The sequence below is a fragment of the Macaca nemestrina genome, chromosome 15, assembly GCF_043159975.1.
Source record: "Macaca nemestrina isolate mMacNem1 chromosome 15, mMacNem.hap1, whole genome shotgun sequence".
In the NCBI taxonomy this organism is placed as follows: domain Eukaryota; kingdom Metazoa; phylum Chordata; class Mammalia; order Primates; family Cercopithecidae; genus Macaca; species Macaca nemestrina.
In genome coordinates, this window is record NC_092139.1 from 36,583,755 (window position 1) to 36,605,302 (window position 21,548).

The 21,548-nt window shown below is 41.0% G+C and overlaps 1 protein-coding gene across 8 annotated transcripts in view; it reads left to right on the forward strand.

Annotated features, from left to right (window-relative positions):
* Positions 1-21,548, forward strand: part of LOC105481608 (protein tyrosine phosphatase receptor type A) — a 162,500-nt gene that overhangs the window by 35,794 nt on the left and 105,158 nt on the right. For 6 of the 8 annotated variants that reach the window (XR_011613481.1, XM_011741318.3, XM_011741320.3 and 3 more), the window contains exon 2: positions 11,003-11,077. The exons of the other annotated variants lie outside the window; for them this stretch is intronic. Coding sequence is in view for 3 of the 6 variants with exons in the window: in XM_011741317.3 (XP_011739619.2) it covers positions 11,051-11,077 (27 nt within the window). In the remaining 3 variants the exon portion in view is untranslated. The remainder of the gene's footprint in view (positions 1-11,002; positions 11,078-21,548) is intronic. 8 annotated transcript variants of the gene reach the window in all.

Consider the following 21,548-nt stretch of genomic DNA (forward strand, 5'->3'; position numbering starts at 1 on the left):
AGCATTTACAGAATTCGATTTTTCTTATAACATTTACCTTTTAGTATATTATTCGTTGCTGCTTAATTACTTCCAATCGAAGGTTAGACAGAAGCTCCACAATTGCGGTTAAATAGATTTTGAAATATAGAAATTTCCTTGTACATTAGGGTCCTAAAAATTATTCTGGAAATGTAGTTTGAGCTAAGAAACTGTATCCACTGCAAATTTGTTTGGGAATGGAGATCTCACTCCTTGTTTTAACTTTTGATAGCATGTAAAGTGTATAAAGCAGCTCAATGTTGCTTATGATTCAAAAGTTAGTTGTCTAAATAACAGCAGTTTAAGTTTCATATATAAGTGCTGTTCTGTCCTGTAATTTTAAGTTGAATTTACTATTATAAAATCTGCAGCAGAAGCTAATTCTCAAAGCCATTTATTGTTTGATCATAGTATCTGAAAGCAGTCTTATTGTTGTGAAAAATTTCAATCTCAGCTCCAAGCTGAAAAGAGAAAAAAAAAAAAAAGGCATGATAAAACTTCAGTACATACAGCTCAGCCATCAAACTGCTGTGTGCCTGGGCAAGTCAGGTTATTCAGCTTCTGTTTCTGACAATGGTTAAGCCCATGACAGTGAATGAAATTTACCATTAACATGGTTGGTTTAATAATTCATGATAAATTCAGATATTTTTCATAGAATACCTGTTGATAAAAAACATGAATAACCAACTTACATCTTCACAAGTTTTGTAAATTACCCAACTAAACCTTTTTCTGCTTCACACATATTTTTACCATTATCAATGATAACATATCTGAGATTCCACTTTAGGAATGGAAGTATGGAATTAATACTTTTTCAACTTCTTGTTTGTAGTTGTTCAACACAGCCTATTAATAGAAGCTCATTCTTCAGTTGTTTTAAACTTGGCACTGACTCCTTGAATAAACATCTGAACAGTATTGTAACATCTATCAAACTCATCAAAAGAGATGGAAATCTGCTTAACCTCAATTGCCTTGTTTTTTTAAAAAAAAAAAAAAAAAAAACAGGTTATTGATCTTGCTCCTAATATTTTCAACTTTTGTTTTGTCAAAAGGGTAATACTCTTTTTTTTTTAAATTATCTTATATTAAATTAAAAAAATTTTTTTTGGTTAGCTGTCTGGAGAAAGCCTAGAGAAAGGCTAATTAATACTCTTAAACAAGTTTATTTTCTCTGGATACTTTTCTTTAGCTTCTTCGTGATTTAATTAACTTATCACTAGAATATTACTTTTCTTGCTTTGCTAACAAATGAGCTACTTAGAAACTTCCCCCTTTAGAAACTTACTTTCTATTCCTTACCTTCCCTCCTTGCTGTGATGAAACATTCTACTTTAAATTTTCAAATTTTTCTGACCATTGCTTTCCTGTGAATCGGAAATACTGTGATCAGTCCTTAGTTTGGTAACATTGATGTATTTTGAATTCTTTTAGCACAGATAGACAGTTGACTCCTTGAACAACACGGTTTCAAACTGCACAGGTCCAATTATATGAGGATTTTTTTTCAATAAATACAATCAGCAGTATATACCTCTACAACCAAACATGGATCAAAAATATATTATTTGAGGAAACCCCCAGATACAGAACAGTGAAATTTTTGTGTCCTCTGGGCCACTGTGGGACTTGAGTATGCATAGATTTTGGTATCCACATTTGGTCCACAGATACCAAGGGATGACTAGAATCGTTGCATAATAAAACGCTTTCCTATCTTGTCTTAATAAAACAATGCATACCCTCCACTGTGCCTTAAAAGCATGACATTCAGGCTGGGTGTGGTGGCTCAGACTTGTAATCCCAGCACTTTTGGAGGCCAGGGTGGGAGGATTGCTTAAACCCAGGAGTTCAAGACCAGCCTTGGCCACATAGTGAAAGTCCATCTCTAGTTTTTAAAAAATATAAAATTAAATAAAAAACATGACATTCAAAGTGCATTTGTTTTTGACATGCTAGTTATGCACTAATAACTAATGATAGTTATGTACTAATAACATGTCAAAATAATAACTACTTTTAGTTACTGATAACTAACAGTTATGCATTAATAAAAAAATAAAATGTCACAGTATGACAGTATGCATGTGTGGCACCAAACATGCTGTTGAGTTATAACTTTGTCACTGTGATTTGTGCTATACTGAGCAGCAGTGGAAAGCTATGTAAGCCACTCCACTCTGCCAGCCAGTACAGTGGCTGATTACCAATTATGGGTAACCAGAACACATCAAAAAGCAGTTCAACAAGGATCAGAATAATAATATATGAGTACCATTTATTAAGTAGTTATGTGTCAGGCACTGTGTCAGACTGTATAATGTACATTATTTAATGTAACCTTCAAAAGATAGAGAGGGAAGATCCCTTGAGTCTAGGAGGTCGAAGTTGCAGTTAGCTGTGATTGCACCACTGTACTCTAGCCTGAGTGATGGAGTGAAATCCTGTCTCAGAAAACGAAACAGGCCTAGTGCGGTGGCTCATGCCTGTAAATCCCAGCACTTTGGGAGGCTGAGGCTGAGATCAGGAGTTTGAGACCAGCCTGGCCAACATGGTGAAACCGCATCTCTACTAAAAATACAAAAATTAGCTGTCGTGGTGGCACACACTTATAATCCCAGCTACTCGGGAGACTGAGGCAGGAGAATTGCTTGAACCCGGGAGGCAGAGGTTACAGTGAGCCGAGATCATGCCACTCTACTCCAGCCTGGATGAGAGTGAGACTCCATCTCAAAAAAAACAAAAGAAAACAAACGAAAACCACAAAAGGTTGTCTGAAGCCAGCCACAGACAATAGTAAATGAATGAGTGCAGCTACATTCTTTATGAATGCAGAAGTTCGAATTTCATATAATTTTTATATTTCACTAAATATATATAATATATAACATGTATTACATATATGTAAATATATGTATACATATATATTTGTGTGGGAGGTGTCTTTTTTGTTATTGAATTGTAAGAGTTCCTTATCTGTTCTGATAACTAGACCCTTATCAGATATGTGATATCTGATTAACACATAGTTTCTTGCATCCCATAGGTTGTCTTTCAAAATTTTGATGAATTCCAATTTGTCAGTTTTGTTGTTGCTTATGATTTTTAGTGCAATATCTAAGAATCCGTTTTCAAATGCAGTGTCCTGAAGATTTACCTATGTTTTCTTCTAATAATTTTATAGTTTTAGAACAAGCACGTTGGCTCATGCCGGTAATCCTAGCACTTTGAGAGACTGAGATAGGCAGATTGCCTGAGCCCAGGATTTCAAGATCAGTCTGGGCAAGATGGTGCCCATCTCTACTCAAATACAAAAAATTAGCCTATGGTGTGTTCCTGTTCAGCTACTCAGGAAGTTGAGGTAGGAAGATTACTTGAACCATGGAGGCAGAGATTGCAGTGAGCCGAGATTGCATCACTGCACTCCAGCCTAGGCCACAGAGTGAAACTCTTGTTTCCAAAAAAAAAAGAATAATAATAATTTTATAGTTGTAGCTTTTTAAGTTTTTAATCCACTTTGATTTTTTTTTGTTTTGTTTTTTGAGACAGGGTCTTGCTCTGTGGTGCAGGCTGGAGTGTAGTGGCACAGTCTTGGCTCACTGCAGCCTTGACCTCCTGGGCTCAAGCTGTCCTCCCACCTCAGCCTCCCAAGTAGCTGGGATCACAGGCTTGTGCCACCACATCTGGCTAATTTTTGTATTTTTTTCTAGAGATGGGGTTTCACTGTTACTGCTTAGGCTTGTCTTGAACTCCGGGACTCAAGTAATCCATGCCCACCTTGGCCTCCCAAAGTGCTGGGATTACAGGCGTGAGCCATCACTTTCAGTCCCAAGTTAATTTTTATATATTGTATGAGGTAAGGATTCATTCTTTTGCATGTGGATATCCAGTTGTCCCAGTGCCATTTGTTGAAGAGCCCGTTCTTTCCCCATTGAATGTTGTCTTAGCACTCTTCCCAAAAAGTAGTTGACAATAGGGCATGGTGGCTCATGCTTATAATCCAAGAGTTTTGGAAGGCCCAGATGGCAAGATTGCTTGAGGCCAGTATTTCATCACCAGCTGGCCATGGTGGTGTATGCCTCTGGGGAGAGTGAGGCAGGAGAATTGCTTGAGCTCAGGAGGTGAAGGCTGCAGTGAGCTCTCATTGTGCCACTGCACTCCAGCCTGGGTGACAGAATGAGACACTGTCTCTAAAAAATAAAATAATAAAAATCAGTTGACTATAGATGTGTGGATTTATTTCTCGACTCATTTAAAACTATTCCATTGATCTATATGTCACTCATTATACCATTACCACACAGCTTTGGTTACCAGTGCTTTGCAGTAAGTTTTGAAATCAGGAAATATGAGTTCTCCAACTTTGTTTTTCCTTTTCAGGATTGTTTTGGCCATTTGGAGTCCCTTGCCATTCCATATAAATTTTAGGGTCAGCTTTTTAATTTCTTCTTTTTTTCTTTCTTTTTTTCTTTTTTTTTGAGACGGAGTCTTGCTCTGTTTCCCAGGCTGGAGTACAGTGGCATGATCTTGGCTCACTGCCACCTGTATCTCCCAGGTTCAAGCAGTTCTCCTGCTTCAGCCTCCCGAGTAGCTGGGATTACAGGCACACACCATCACGCCCAACTACATTTTGTATTTTTAGTAGAGATGGGGTTTCACCATGTTGGCCAGGCTGGTCTCGAACCCCTGACCCCCAAGTGATCTGCCAGCCTCGGCCTCCCAAAGTGCTGAGATTACAGACATGAAAGCTTTTTTATTTCTGGGGGAAAAAAAAGACATAGGATGTCTTTCCATTTATTTGGGGTCTCTCCTTGTTCTTGAAGGTAGATTTTCTCTGATCTATTCTCATTGAGACCTTGGGCCTTAGAGAGCCACAATTTCATGAGAGACTTTTTCTCCAGAGCCCTTCCTACCCTTCTCCTGTTTCCTGTCTTCTTTCCTCCCTTGTTATTCAAAAGTCTTAACAAATGCTCCTGGGCCCAATACAGAGGTCAGCCTTAGCTTTGGTTTACTTTTTGCTTTCTTGCCACTGGTAGTTTTCCCTGCTCCCTTGAGAACTTAGCTAAGCTTTTTAAAGGATGTTTACATTTATCCAACATTTCTAGATTTTGGTAGCTAGAGAGTTTTAATAATTTTCTAGATTGCTGTATTACTAGATTAGAAAAAGATAGAGCTGGGTGTAGTGGCACATGCTTGTAATCCCAACTACTCGGTAGGCTGAAGTGAGAGAATTGCTTGAGCCTGGGAGTTACAGACCAACCTGGGCAACATAGTGAGACCTATCTCAAAAAAAAAAAAAGTAAGACCTCAGGGCTCAGTGGCTCTGTAATCCCAGCACTTTGGGAGGCTGAGGCAGGTGGATCTTGAGGTCAGGAGTTCAGGACAAGCCTGGCCAAGATTATGAAACCCCATCTCTACTAAAAATACAAAAATTAGCTGGGCAGAGTAGCAGGCGCCTGTAATCCCAGCTACTCTGGAGGCTGAAGAAGGAGAATCACTTGAACCCGGGCGGCAGAGGTTGCAATGAGCCGAGATCATACCACTGCACTCCAGCCTGGGCGATAGAGTGAGACTCCGTCTCAAAAAATAATAATTAAAAAAAAAAGACAGTGTTTTTTAAAGATGGAGTTTAGTATAGAGAAATATTGAGTGTCAGGCAAAGTATTAATTACTATGTACGGATTCTCTTTTTCTTCTTTTTTTTTAAAACGAGACAGGGTGCCCAGGCTAAACCCTGACTCTTGGGCTCAAGTGATCCTGCCTTAGCCTCTGGAGTAGCTGGGGACTATAGGCACATGCCACTGTGCCTGGCTACATATTCACTTATAAAACTCTATTTTTAAATGATAGCTTCTCTTTACAAAATAGATCAGGAGAGCGATTTTCCTGTCTGCTTCCTGAGGAAGCAAAAAAGTAGAAACGTGGTGAGTAGCAAGACCAGTAGTTGCCGTAGTAAGCATGGGACTTCCTATGAATGGCTCTGTTAACAGTTGGGGATGGTACTATTGTTTGATTTGTGGACTCTGTTTGATTTGTGAAAAAGATTTTATTTCCCGTCTTTGGGGTAGGAGGGTCTGCCATATCCACAAATTGGCTTTTCGCGTTTGTTTTATTCATTTAGTTAGACCATGATTGGAACGCCTCACTGGCTGTGTACATTGCACCATTCTTAGGAGTGTATGACAGCTATGGTACATTTCCAACAGGGCTTTAAAACTTTTCATCCAGTTCCTTTTGGATAAAGCTCTTTTCCTCTTGTGGTTGTTGACATACATGAATTATAGGCTTTGTTTAGCTAGTGGGTAAGAGCAGATTTTGAAGTCATATACACCTGGGTTTGAGTCTCAGTCTTGCCATGTACCAGTTGTTTGTAGACAAGTTATTTATTAATAACTACTCTGTGCCATAGTTTCTTCATTGGTAGTATCTTCAAAATGAAGTGTCTATTTCGTGTGCTGTTTTGAAGGTAACCTTGAATAATATACATTGTACAGTTCGATACGGTGTCTGACACATAGTAAGTAATATATAATACCTATTTTTATTCTGATCCTTGTTGAGCTGCTGCTTTTTGATGTGTTGATTATCTATCATTGGTAATCAGCCATTGTACTGATATCTTCCAAGATTTGACCAAGTTGATTGTCTCAAATTTCCAAGCAGAAAAAGTACCCAGAAAACAGAAATTAAGCAGTTATTAAGTAATTGAATAGCAATGATCTTTATTACTTGTGCTTATTAAGAAATATGGGTCATGTCTGCCTGAGCCTTTATTTAATGCATTTTAAAATTTGCTGGGTTTTTTCCTCCCTTTAAACCTTATTATCAAGTTCAGAAATAAGTTAAACTAAAAAGAAACTGATGTCTTAGAATAAAGAAAGATTCAAATTAATAGGATATATAATGGCCTTTCATGGTGGTAGAATTTCTGTGTGTTTTGAACTAGGGGAAAGACTTAAAGGAAGATTGCCTACAGTGTTCTAGACACTCTGCTAGGCTCTGTGGATATTATTAAGACACAGTCCTTACCCTCAAGGATCTTTTTATTTTTATCTTTTAGAGACAGGATCTCGCCCTGCCACCTAGGCTGGAGTGCAGTAGCAAAATCATAGTTCACTGCAACCTCCACTCACCCTCAAGGATCTTACTGTTAGTTGCGGGAGGCCATAAACAGTTAAAGTAGTTTGCAACAGAGTTAATGATTGACTCTAGGGCTAAGGGAAAGAAAGTAATTGGGACAACTAGGATTTCTAGCTTGGCAACGGGGTAGATCTGGGTTGGCAAACTACAACCCAATGCCAGTTTTTGCATAGCCCACCAACTACAAATGTTTCTTACATCTTTGAGTGGTTGGAAAAAAAATTTAAAAAGCTGGGCACGGTGACTCACACCTGTAATCCCAGCACTTTGGGAGGCCAAGGCCGGTGGATCACGAGGTCAGGAGATCGAGACCATCCTGGCTAACACGGTGAAACCCCCTCTCTACTAAAAAATACAAAAAATTAGCCAGGCATGGTGGTGGGCGCCTGTAGTCCCAGTTCCTCGGGAGGCTGAGGCAGGAGAATGGCGTGAACCTGGGAGGCGGAGCTTGCAGTGAGCCGAGATTGTGCCACTGCACTCCAGCCTGGGCTACAGAGTGAGACTCTGTCTCAAAAAAAAAAAAAAACCAAAAGAAGAGAATACTATTTTGTAACATGTAAATTATATAAAATTAACATTTAAATGTTCATAAATAAAGTTTTATTAGAATATAGCTATGCTGAAACTACGTATCTATGACTGCTTTTTTGCAACAACAGCAGAGATGAGTAATTGTGACAAAGGCTGTTTGGCCTGCAGAGCCAAACATTTACTGTGTGGCTTTTTACAGAAAAAGTTTGCTAACTCAATGAGTAGGTGGTAATTTTTATCCATTGAAATAAGCAATTAAGGAAGAAGAGATATGGAATAAGATAACATTTCTGTGAGTGTTGATTATTTGAATCAGAGGTGCTTGTGAATATGCAAGTCTAGAAGGCAAGGGAATTTATAGGTTTGGAGTTTGGAAAGAGCCTGAGGCGGGAAATGGATGTGGGAAGAAAGGAGTTCAAGAAGACTGGATGGAGGAGTGCTTTTTAGCACTGCCTGCACATTGGAATCACCTGGAGTGCTTAAAACCAAACATCCAGACAGACATTTCCAGGAACTCAGCCCCAACCCCCTCTTTCCCAAGATTATGATGCACCTGAGCTGGACTTGGGCACCAGGATTTTTTGAAAGCTCCCCCAGCAATTCTGATGTGCAGCCACTGGTACAGAGTGAGAAGATTGGAAGATGGAACACCGGGAACACCAACATTTAAGGGATAGTTCTAGGTACTTCTGCTGAGGAAAAGAAATTCTGAGGGAGTGATGATGGGAATTTTAGGGTGGTCAGATCCTGTAATTTGAAATCATCGTTGACTGATGAATCAAGAGCAGTTTCTATAGAGGCCAGGTGAGGGTGTTATGTCAAAGGCCCCTGGTTTGAGGTGGGAGAGTATGAACTATTGAGAATATTGACAAGGAGGAAAGGGGGGAAAATGATGGCTGGGATGGGGAGGCATTGGGAATGTAGTTTATTCTAGAGAGGTTTTTTAAAGATGGTAAAGCCTTGAGCCTATTTATGTGCTGAGGGAGTTGAGTACTCAGAAAGAAAACCTGGAATGGCAGTATCAGATACCACCATCCAGTTTTCATGATGGAGTGAAGGGCTAGATTTTGAATAGTTCTTGGAATAATCTTAATATTGTAACCTTTTTGGAACTGTTTGCTTAATGTGCTTTCTTCATTTAGATGCATTACATTGTACCTGGAAAGAGAAATGGACCCAGACATTGAGAACCAAAGCCAACAACTGTGCTTTGCTTGCCCAGTTATTGTTATTCTGTCTGGAACATTGGTCTCATCTCTGAAAGCAGGAGGGCAAACTGAATGGGCTCTGTAGTCTCCTCTAAAAGTTTTTAGTTTAAACTATTAATAGTACAACTTTGATTTAACAAATGAGGAAGCTGAGCTTATGAAATGTCTGTGAAGCCCATTGTCTGATCTTTTATTTCCTTAGTACCTGGGAATATGCTTTTTTTTTTTTTTTTTTGGAAGAACAACAGTTGTTCGCCCTTCCTTGAATTTGGGTACACTGTATATACAAAGTATAGCAATTTAGCCTGCCATTAGAACATGTCTTCAGGAGCAAAATCTAGTATAAAGTTTTACTTTAATATTTTCTTTATTATGTATAAATAATAGATGGCTGTTATGGAATACTTGGATAGTACAGAAGTCTAGAATTTTTAACATTTTGGCTTATTTATTGGGACTTCCCCCCTCCCCCCCAGTGGTTCTTGTTTCTCCATCAGTGTGAATGTACACTCCATTCAGTGTGAATGTGAATGTTAGTTTATGTGCCAGCTGGATTCTACAGGAAGCAGACACAGATGGGGTTGGAGGGCAAAGGGCTTAGTAGAGGTGTAATGCCTGTGAAGAAAAGGGGAAGGGAACGTGTTTGGGTATGGGGAGCCATCAGACTGCAGTGCACACCTGATAAAGTCTCTGCCTACCCAGATTGTCTGATAGAGGAATACCACAAGGGGTAGAAATGACTAGGCTCTTGTACTACCACTTCGCACAGTCATTGACTAAAGATAGGTCTTTGATCAATGTAGAGGTTTTCAGCCTTGGCACGGTTGACATACAGGACCAGATACGTTGTTATAGGGGGCTGTCCTGTGATTTGTAAGATGCTTAGCAGCATCCTAGGCCTCTATCCCCTAAATGCCAGTAGCACAGCCTCCCTGCTATTAATTGTGATGGTCAAAACTATCTTTAGACACTGCCATATGTTCCCTAGGGAAGGGCCTAATGGTGTATAAACAACCCTGTGGTGGCATAGTCCAAGTTGTCGGACAGGGAGGAGTGTTCCATACTACCCTTACTTGAAAGACCTATGAGCTATTCAGAAATCTGAACTATTTAAGATGGAGCTTTGTTCTGTGGCTCCTGGAATTTTAAGCATCTCTGTGAAACATCTTGTTAGAATATACTCCACTCTCCAAAACAATCCATAGTGTTTAAATAGGACTGTTTTATTGATTGATTGATTGATTGAGATGGAGTCTCACTCTGTTGCCCAGGCTGGAGTACACTGGCATGATCTCGGCTCACTGCAACCTCCCCCTCCTGGGTTCAAGCGATTCTCCTGCCTCAGCCTCCCAAGTAACTGGGATTACAGGCACCCACCACTGTGCCTGGCTAATTTTTGTATTTTTAGTAGAGACGGGGTTTCACCATGGTGGCCAGGTTGGTCTCGAACTCCTGACTTCTCAGGTGATCCGCCTGCCTCTGCCTCCCAAAGTGCTGGGATTGCAGGCGTGAGTCACTGCACCTAGCCTTATTTTTCTTTTTGAGATGGAGTCTCACTTTGTCGCCTGAACTGGAGTGCAGTGGCGCGATCTGGGCTCACTGCAGCCACCACCTCCCGGGTTCAAGCGATTCTCCTGCCGCAACCTCCCGAACAGCTGAGATTACAGATGCGTGCCACCATGCCCGGCTAATTTTTGTATTTTTAGTAGATGCAGGGTTTTAGCATGTTGGCCAGGCTGGTCTCAAACTCCTGACTTCAAGTGATTCACCCACCTTGGCTTCCCAAAGTGCTGGGATTACAGGCGTGAGCCACCGTGCCTGGCTATTTTCTTTTGAGACTGGGTCTCACTCTGTTTCCAGGCTGGAGTGCAGTGGCACAATCTCAGCTCACTGCAAGCTCCACCTCCTGGGCTCAAGCAGTCCTCCCACCTCAGCCTCCCAAGTAGCTGGGATTATAGGCATGTGCCACCCTGCCTGTCTGCTTTTTGTGGAGATGGGATTTTGCATGTTGCCTAGGTTGGTCTTGCATTCCTAAGCTAAAACAATCTGCTCAGGGATGTTCTATATTTCTAAAGGTATTTTTCCTTTGGTTGCAGGTGACACAACCAAAAAAAAAGATATTTCTGGAATTCCAGTGAGTGGTAATGGATGATGCAGTTCAAATAACTAAGGTAAGAGAAAACCAGAACTGTGAGGAGGTTTTTGCCAGTCAAGTAGTATCCTTAAATAAAGCTAACATCATATTCTTTCCTGCTTCATTTTGTTTCTAAGCTGTAAGAGTAGCTTATTTTATTATGATTGCAAACATTGTAATTTAAGATACTTCTTAACCTGATTGTGAATCAGAATCACTTAAAGAGCTTTTTTTAAAAAAAGGCTGGGCAATGTGGCTCACGCCTGTAATCTCAGCACTTTGGGAGGCCGAGGTGGGCAGATCACTTAAGGTCAGGAGTTCAAGACCAGCCTGGCCAACATGGTGAAACCCCATCTCTACCAAAAATACAAAAATAGCCAGGTGTGGTGTCATGTGCCTGTAATCCCATCTACTCGGGAGGCTGAGGCAGGAGGATTCCTTGAACCGAGGAGACAAAGGTTGCAGTGAGCTGAGATCGCACACTGCATTCCATTCTGGGCACCAAAGAATGAAACTCCGTCTCAAAAAAAAAAAAAAAAAACCAAAGTCAATGCCCTGCCAGCCTGCCTTTGTTGAATTAAAGCTTCTTGAGTAGAGCACAGATGATCTCCAAGTTTTTAAAATGGGAATGTAAACCAACTCTACAGTTTTAGAAAACTGTTTGGCAATATCTGTGAAATATACACCTATCTAATAACCCAGGAATTTCAATTCTAGGTGTTCACCTTTGAGAAATGAAAAATATATGTCTACACAAAAGTACACAGATATTCACTGCAGCTCTATGTATTGTAGCCAGAAAAAATGGAACCTAATCAGGTGTCCAAAAACAGGAGAATAGTTAAATAAATTGTGATATATGGCTGGGCGTGGTGGCTTATACCTGTAATCTAAGCACTTTGGGAGGCTAAGGTGGGAAGATCAGTTGAGGTCAGGAGTTCGAGACCAGCCTGGCCAACATGGTGAAACCCCATCTCTACTAAAATTACAAAAATTAGCTGGGTGTGATGGTGCACGCCTGTAATCCCAGCTACTCAGGAGGCTGAGACAGGAGAATGGCTTGAACCCAGGAGGCAGAAGTTGCAGTGAGGTGAGATCACGCCCCTGCACTCCATCCAGTCTGGGCAACAGGGCGAGACTATGTCTCAAAAAAAAAGACTGATACACACTATTGATAAAATGGAATTTTATTCAGTAATAGAAACAAACTACCAGTACACACAACAACATGGATGAATCTCGTAGATAAAAGGTTGGGTGAAAGAAACCAGATGGACAAGAAAAAGTAGATATAGCAAAATTACGGAGAAAAACTGAACTACAATGATAAAGGTCAGATCCCTTCCTCTGACAGGAGGTGGGAGGTTGTGACTGGAAAGAGGTATGAGAGAGCCTCTGCAGCACTGAAAAGGTGTTTTGTTTTGTTTTGTTTTGTTTTTTGGGACAGAGTCTTGCTATGTCACCAGGCTGGAGTACAGTGGCGCGATCTCGGCTCACTGCAACCTCCGCTTCCTGGGTTCAAGTGATTCTCTTGCCTCAGCTTCCCAAGTAGCTGGGATTACAGGCGTATGCTACCACGCCCAGCTAATTTTTGTATTTTTAGTAGAGATGGGGTTTCACCATGTTGGCCGGGATGGTCTCAATTGCCTGACCTCATGATCCGCCTGCCTCTGCCTCCCAAAGTGCTGGGATTATAGGCATGAGCCACCGCGCCTGGCCTGAAAAGGTTTTACATCTTAATGTGTTCATATACATACTTTTCTCGTGGTAAAATATATATAACATTAAATTTATCATTTTAACTACTTTTAAAGTATACAATTCATTGGCATTAAGTACATTCATGTTGTGCAGCCATCACCACCATCCATCTCCAGAACTTTTTCATCTCCCCCAACTGAAACTCCATATCCATTAAACACTAACTCCCCATTTCCTCTTCCCCTAGCTGCTGGCAACCATTCTACCTTCTGTCTCTATGAATTTGACTATAATAGTTACCTCGTGTAAGTGGAATCATATTTGTCATTTGGCATCTGGTTTATTTCACAAAGGTATCCTGTTTATTTCACATAGGATGACCTTGTTTTCAAGTCATTTTATGACTAAAATTTCCATTTTATGGTTGAATAATATTCTGTTATATGTTTGTACCGCATTGTGTGTATCCATTCATTCATTGATGGATACTTGGGCTGCTTCCACCTTTTGGCTGTTGTGACTAATGGTGCTATCTATGAACATGGGTGTAGGCTGGGTGCGGTGGCTCACACTTGTAATCCCAGCACTGTGGGAGGCCGAGGCAGGCGGATCACCTGAGGTCAGGAGTTCAAGACCAGCTTGGACAACATGGCGAAATCCCATCTCTACCAAAAATACAAAAATTAACCAGGTATGGTGGCGCTTTCCTGTAATTCCCAGCTATCTGGGAGGCTGAGGCAGGAGAATCGCTTGAATCTAGGAAGTGGAGGTTGCAGTGAGCCCAGATGGTGCCACTGCCCTCCAGCCTGGGTGACAAGAGTGAGACTGTCTCCATTGAAAAACAAAACAAAACACATGGATGTTCAAACATCTGTTCCAGTCCCTGCTTTTAGTTCTTTTGAGTATATTCTTAGAAGTAAAATTACTGGATCATATGGTAGCTCCGTGTTTAATTTTTTGAGGAATCACCATGCTGTTTTTCACAGTACTACATCATTTTATATTCCCACCAGCAATGCACAAGGGCTTCAATTTCTTTACATTCTGCTTTCTGGTAACCTCCATAATTCTAAATTATATGTATATGCTATTTCTTCTTAATTCTTTTATTAATAAAAAAGACAACATAATTTTTTGCCTCTCCAGTGTGAAAAATGGGAATTTACCTTACACTATCCCCCTATTTAATATTTGTATTATTTCCTGTTCTGCTGCTGTTTATTAGTTTCCTCAGATTTCTATAACAAAACTCCACAGACTGGGTGGCTTAAACAATAGAAATTTATTGTCTCAGAGTTTTGGAGGCTAGGGAAGTCCTGAGGGCTGTGAGGGAGAATCTGTTCTGTGATTTTCTTCTAGCTTCTGGTAGCCTCAGGCATCCCTTACCTTGTAGATGGCATTCTCTCTGTATCTTCAGATTGTTTTCCCTCTATGCATATCTGTCTCTTGTGTCCAAATTTCCTTTTTCAAAATAAGTGTGCCAGTCATTGGACTAGGGACCACCCTAATGAGCTCATCTCAACTTGATCATCTGCAAAGATCCTCTTTCTAAATAAGTTCACGTTCACAGGAACTGAGTAGGGGGTTATGATTTTAACATCTTTTGGGGGACACAGTTCAGCCTGGGTGACAGAGCAAGTCTCTGTCTCAAAAAAACAAAACCAATTAAACTCATAAAGTGATTATATTTCTAACTTTCAGAAGTACTCTTGAACCTCCTTTTTTAGGTTAATTTTCAGCACTCTTTCCTTCTTTCTTCCTTTCCTTTTTCCTTTTCTTTTTTCTTTCTTTTTTTTTTTTTTAATTTTTATTTTTTTGAGACAGAGTCTTGCTCTGTCACTCAGGCTAGAGCACAGTGGCATGATCTTGGCTCACTGCAACCTCTGCCTCCCAGGCTCAAGTGATTTTCCTGCCTCAGCCTCCCAAGTAGCTGGGATTACAGGCATCTGCCACCATGCCTGGCTAATTTTTGTATTTTTAGTAGAGATAGGGTTTCACCTTGTTGGCCAAGCTGGTCTTGAACTTCTGGCCTCAAGTGATCCGCCCACCTTGGCCTCCCAAAGTGCCGGGATTACAGGCATATGCCGCCATGCCTGGCTAATTTTTGTATTTTTAGTAGAGGCAGGGTTTCACCATGTTGGCCAGGATGGTATCGATCTCCTGACCTGGTGATCCACCCGCCTTGGCCTCCCAAAGTGCTGGGATTACAGTCGTGAGCCACCGCGCCCTTTTAGTATTTGCATTATTATAGCGAAGTAAATATTGTTCACTGTCAGGCCAAGCAGCATTTTCTGGGTTTTTCTTTCTTTCTCTGTAGGTTCAATGTCATAGACCCTGGGCTATTGAAACGAGAAAATGAAGAAAAAGTGAATTCTCTTTCTGAAACTATCAGTTGCTTCCGATCATGTCTTTATATTTTATATTTTGAACTGTAACTTTCTCATAAAATTTTCTCCCTGGAGTTTCTAATTTTCTTGTCTATTTGCCTGTTGTTATAGTTTCACTTTTCCCCAAGATCTCAATCAAACAGTCTAGCCTGTCAAGGCTAGTTGTGGCCCAAATTTAGGCTAGTCATACACTCCACTCCAAGACCAGTTTGCACTAACTGTTTTTTAGGCTATCCACACAGTCATACTGGTATTTTCCTACCTGTTTTTTCTTTGAGGGGGATGCGGGGAGGTTGGGTCCACTGATCTTAGATATCAATCTTTCTTTTTATTTGTTTTTTAAATCTTACTAGAGGCTAGGGGGCACGATGGCTCATGCCTGTAACCCCAGCACTTTGGGAGGCTGAGGCGGGTGGATCAGTTGAGGCCAGGAGTTCGAGACCAGCCTGGCCAGAACGGTAAAACCCTGTCTCTACTAAAAATACAAAAATTAGCCAGGCATGGTGGTGGGCACCTGTAATCCCAGCTAGTTGGGAGACTGAGGCAGGAGACTTGCTTGAACCTGGGTGGTGGAGGAGGTTGCAGAGCCGAGATCACACCATTGCACTTCAGCTTAGGCAACAGAGTAAGACTCCGTCTCAGTCAATCAATCGATCAGTGTATCTATCTATCTTACTAGAGTTCATTCGCAAGTCACTTACTGAGAGAAGAGGTACATGGCAGATAAATTTTGACTCTGGTATCTGTTTTTTTGTTTGTTTGTTTGTTTTGGAGATAGAGTCTCGCTCTGTTCCCCAGGCTGGAGTGCAGTGGCTCAATCTCGGCTCACTGCAAACTTTGCCTCCTGGGTTCACGCCATTCTCCTGCCTCAGCCTCCTGAGCAGCTGGGACTATAGGCACCCGTCACCATGCCCAGCTGATTTTTTGTGTTTTTAGTAGAGATGGAGTTTCACTGTGTTCAGCCAGGCTGGTCTCGGTCTCCTGACCTTGTGATCAGCCCGCCTCGGCCTCCCAAAGTGCTGGGATTACAGGCGTGAGCCACCGCGCCTAGCCTCTGGTGTCTGTTTTTAAGACCCTCATGTTCGAGTGATGGTTTGGTTGACTATAAAATTCTAGGTTGCTTATTATTTTTCCCAAAATTTTGAAGTCATTGCTCCATGGCTTCTGACATCCCTTTTTGTTCATGAGAAATAGGAAGTTTCACATAGGAAATTAATTTTTCTTCTGTTCTGGAAGCTTTTATGTTCTATGTAGTCTGGAATTCCATAGAGGTGCACTTGGTGGGCCCCTTGTTAGATCTGCAGACTTATAGCTCTCCATTTTTTGGTTCTTTCTGTCAGCAGCTTTCTGATACTGAACTTCCTGGGTTGTTCATACAATGTTTTTATTTTTATCTATTCTGTCCTTTTTAAAAACTTTTTGCTTTTGGTTGTTTTCCTTGAGATTGTCATAACTTTATCTCCTAATCTTTTTTTCTTTTTCTTTTTCTTTTTTCTTTTCTTTTTTTTTTTTTTTGAGACAGGGTCTCACCCTGTGGTCCAGACTGGAGTTGAGTGGTGCCATCACAACTCACCACAGCCTCGAGCTCCCAGGCTCAAGCAATCCTCCCACCTCAGCTTCCCAAGTAGCTGGAACTATAGGCATGCGCTACTATACCCAGCTAATTTTTTAAATTTTTAGTAGTGACTGGGTCTCACTATGTTGCCCTGGCTGGTCTCAAACTCCTGAGCTCAAGTGATCCTCCTTCCTCTGGGGACTACAGGAGTATGCCACCATGCTTGGCTAATTTTTGTATTTTTTAGTAGAGATGGGGTTTCGCCATGTTGCCAGGCTGGTATTGAACTCCTAGGCTCAAGCGGTCCACCTGCCTCACTCAGCCTTCCAAAGTGCTGGAATTATAGGTGTGAGCCACCACACCTGGCCTGCTGTTTTTTCTTTTACTATTTCTTAAACTAGTCTTCTCCCCACTTTCTTTTCCTATATGAACATTAATAGTTGACCACAGCATTGGCCCTGTAATACTCTTGTTCTTCGTATTTCTTCAGTTTTATTTAGCCCCCGTCGTGTGTTCACACATTCCTTTTTATTTGCTTTATGTATATCCAGTCCCTTCTTTTGAACACTGTATGGTCATTAATGAGAGTGTGGTAGGATTTTATGTACTGATATTTTAGAAAATGACCATAAAGCTGTTCTTGGAGATGATCTTTAAAGACTGGGCATGGTAGGTCATGTTTGTAATCTTAGCACTTTGAGTGGCCGAGGCACGATGATTGCTTGAGCTCAGGAGTTCGAGACCAGCCTGGGAAACATGGGGAGATACCATCTCTACAAAAAATGTACAAATTACCCAGGCATGGTAGTACATGCCTGTGGTTCCAGCTATTCCAGAACCTGAAGTGGGAGGATTGCTTGAGCCCAGGAGCTCGAGGCTGTGGTAAGCCATGTTTGCACCACTGCCCTCTAGCCTGAGTAACAGAACAAGACCCTATCTCAAAGAAAGGAAAAAAAAATTTAAGTAGTTGATTAAAAGAGGTCTTTAGGGTGGGCTCTAATTTGATGTGACTGGTGTTCTTGTAAGAAAAGGAAATTTGTACACACAGACATCAAAAACAAATACACAGAGGAACGACCAGGTGAGGATATAGTAAGATGGTGGCCATCTGCAAGCCAAGGAGAGAGAGCTCATAGGAAACCAGACTTGCTGACACTTTCATCTTGGACTTCTGGCCTGTAGAGCTGTGAGCAAATAAATTTCTGTTGTTGAACCCACCGAGTCTGTAATACTTTTATGGGAGCCCTACCAAGTGAATATAGACATTTAAGAAGGCTTGGTGCGTTGCAGCATTTGGTAAATTATTGTGCATTTAGTTGTATTGTGCATGTAGTGCCATTATTGAGAAGAGCAGGATGGATGGGAAGCATTGAGACAAAGTAAAATACGAGCTGGCCACTAACATATGGTATGCTTTTGTGGTAGGTGAAAAAAAGGCTTCCAGAAGTAGAGTGCTTATGAAAGAAAAGCTCAATAGTGTAAGAATTTTACACCAGTTTGACTTTAACAGAGAGTGAGTTCAACAGTGAAAGGTGAGGTTGCAAATGTAGTTTGGGGACCTGTATTGATTTCCTGGTGCTGCCCTAACAAAGTACCATAAACCTGGTGGCTAAAGACAGCAGAAATATATTGTCTGACAGTTCTGGAGGCCCAAAGTCAAGGTGTTGGCAATGTTGGTTCCTTCTGGGGGTTGGGGGGGAATCTGTTCTATGCATCTCTCCTTAGCTTCCAAGAGCCCTATGTGTTATTTGGATTGTAAATGATCATTCAAATCCTCTGTCTTAAAATGGCATTTTTCCTTGTCTTCTTATAAGGACACCAGTCATATTGGTTTAGGGGCCCACAGTACTCCAGAATGACCTCATCTTTATTTAACTAATTACATCTTCAATGACCCTGTTTCCAAATAAGGTCACATCCTGTGGTACTGGAGGTTAGGACTTCATATCTTTTTGGGGGAGACATAGTTCAACCCATAACAGGGGCCAAATTATGAAGCATTTCCTGTGTATCAATCCAGATATTTTCAAATCTATTGTTTATTCAGTGGGAAACCATTGAACACTTTGAGCAGGATGAATCTAACACTTTAGGAAGACCGCTGGGGAATGGGGTTGGAGAGATGTTAGCTGCACTGGGAGTCAGTAGAAGGCCTGGACTGGATCAGTGTTATGGAAAACCAGGATTCTGGGGCTCCCACTCAAGATATCCCAAACCCAAATCTTCAGACTGGAGACCCAAGACTGTTTTTTAAAAGCTCCCTCTCTTTCCCTGTGGGTCAGATGATTTAGCCTAGCTTGGATATAACACTGGGTGTGAGGTGATAGAGGCATGAAATGGGTTGGTGGTTATGCAAGTAGAAAGACCAAAGAGAACCTGGGAAAAGAGACATTTCGGAAAAGTAGTATGTAAACTGGCGACGGAGAGTCTGAGACAGTGGTGGAATCCTTAACAGAAATAAGGATGTTTAGAGAATAAGTTAGGTTTAAAAGGAGGGTAATTAATTTGGTTTACAGTGTAAGGTGATAGACAGTCAGCAGGTACTTGGAGAATGGTGATGTATGTTCAGAAGTGAGATAATGGAGGTGATAATCAAAACCCATCCTGAGTATGGATGAGCCTTTGTGTGGGAGAAAGGATATGGAGAGAAGAACAGAGGATCAGGAAGCCAATACTGTAGACACTCCTTCCCTAGCCCCTGAAACAAATGGATTTGACTGCTCTGTTATGACACCTGGAACAAATATGACATTGCTTACTTAATTCCTTTGCCATGAACTCAGTGAAGGCAGGGATGGGTCTTGGCGTGTGTGTGTGTAGACTGGGTCTCACTCTCTTACCCAGGCAGGAGTGCCAAGGCATAATCATCGCTCACTGCAGCCTCAAATGAACCTCCTACCTCAGGCCTCCTGAGTTGCTGGGACTACAGGCATGCACCACCATGTGCGGCTAATGGCTGTAACTTTTTAAAGGCCATCATCTAGCACAGTGCCTGGCTTTTCAATGGAAGTTTGTTGAGTGACTGACTGACTGACCGACCTGGAAAATGAACACATCAACTTGAGAATAAGAACTTTGTCTTTTTCTTGCTTGCATCCCCTAACATTTAATCCAATGCCTGGTCCTTAAAAGGACCCAAATAAAATTTTGATGTGTGAATGGTAGAAGAAGAAAAGCTAAAATTGAGTAGTCATTGTGTCAAGAGAACCAGGAAACAGAGAAGCTTTTGAGAAATAAGTTAACCGTAACATGTCAAATGCAAGTCAAGGAGAATGAAAACTGAGGTCAGGAATTAGATTTAATCAGGAGGTTATTTGTAGATTTGAGAACGAAAGAATTAAGAACACAATGAGGTTGTTAAGGGAGAATGAAGGAATTAAGATCATAATGAAGTCATAAAGGAGAGGTGGAAAGTGAGGAAGTGAAAGCCAAGTACATCTTAACAGGTTTAGTAGTAATGAGGAAAAGAGAAGCTCATAGAGTTAAAGCCCAAAAAATCTGTTTAGAACATCCGTGTCTATTTGTAAACAAAGGGATATGATGGCTAGAGATGGAAAAATGGAAAGTACCAGAAAGAAATGCATAATTTTAGGGGAAAGATCTCAAATGGGATCAAGAACATGGGCAGTAGCCTTAAAAAGGATGAGGGAATCTCTTCCTCTAGTCTAAGAAGAGAGAATAGAGGCTCTATAGAGGAGAGGTCATGTCCTCTTGTCAGCCATCTGCTCAGAGGGAGCTTGGGCTACTGTGCTAGGAACTGACACAGGAAACTGACAAAGGAAGGATGTTTTCTACACAGCACTGAGGAGTGTGATACTCCTAAGCAGTAGTTGGCAGCCTGAAATAGGAATGGTGGAACCAGATGGTAAGGATAATCCAGGAATCAGGATGGCACTTTCTGTAGATTAGGGAGTTGTAGGCTGGGGGTGTACCTTTATTCACTCTTCTCTGATTCAGAGGTTTTATAATTTTCACTAACATCATTAAAAACAATATTGGATGCCTACTACATGTTGGTTTTTATTTTAATGTTGGAAAAACAAAAAAGTGAAAACTACTATCCTGAGGTTTCTGGTTTTATTGGGGAGATAGATCATATATGTAAAAAGCAAGTATAGCAAATGGCACATGGCATTATAGACTAAATCCCAAATCAGTAGATTAGATAAGTGTCAGAGAGATCACAATTATAGCAGTACACTTTGAGGTTCTTTTCCCTGTAGCTTATGAACATTTAAATTTTGTCGCTTTTATAAATATATGCCTATTTGAGAGGTAAGAAAAGTACCACATTGCTTTAATTTGCTTTTCTTTGTTAGCAAAGATGAAGTTTTTCATTTGTTTATCATTATTATTTTACTTTTTATGAATTGCCTATTCATAGCTTTTATCCATCCTTCCATGGCTGTGTTTGTACTTACTAATTTGTAAATACCTTATTTAATAAGGTTATTTAACCTTTTGCCTGTAACATTTTGCACATGTTTTTTCTAGTTTGTTTTTTCGGGGTTTTTTGTTGGTTGGTTGGTTGGTTGGTTGGTTGGGTTTTTGTTTGTTTGTTTTTTCGAGACACAGCATCACTCTGTCACCCAGGCTGGAATGCAATGGCGCCATCTCTGCTCACTGCAACCTCTGCCTCCTGGGGTCCAGTGATTCTTGTGTCTCAGCCTCCCAAGTAGCTGGGATTACAGGCGCACGCCACCATGCCCAGCTAATTTTTGTAATTTTAGTAGAGATGGGGTTTCACCATGTTGGCTAGGGTGGTCTCAAAACTCCTGACCTCAAGTGATTTGCCTACCTCAGCGTCCCGAAGTGCTGGGATTACAGACACAGCCACCACGGCCGGCCTTTTCTAGTTTTTTAAA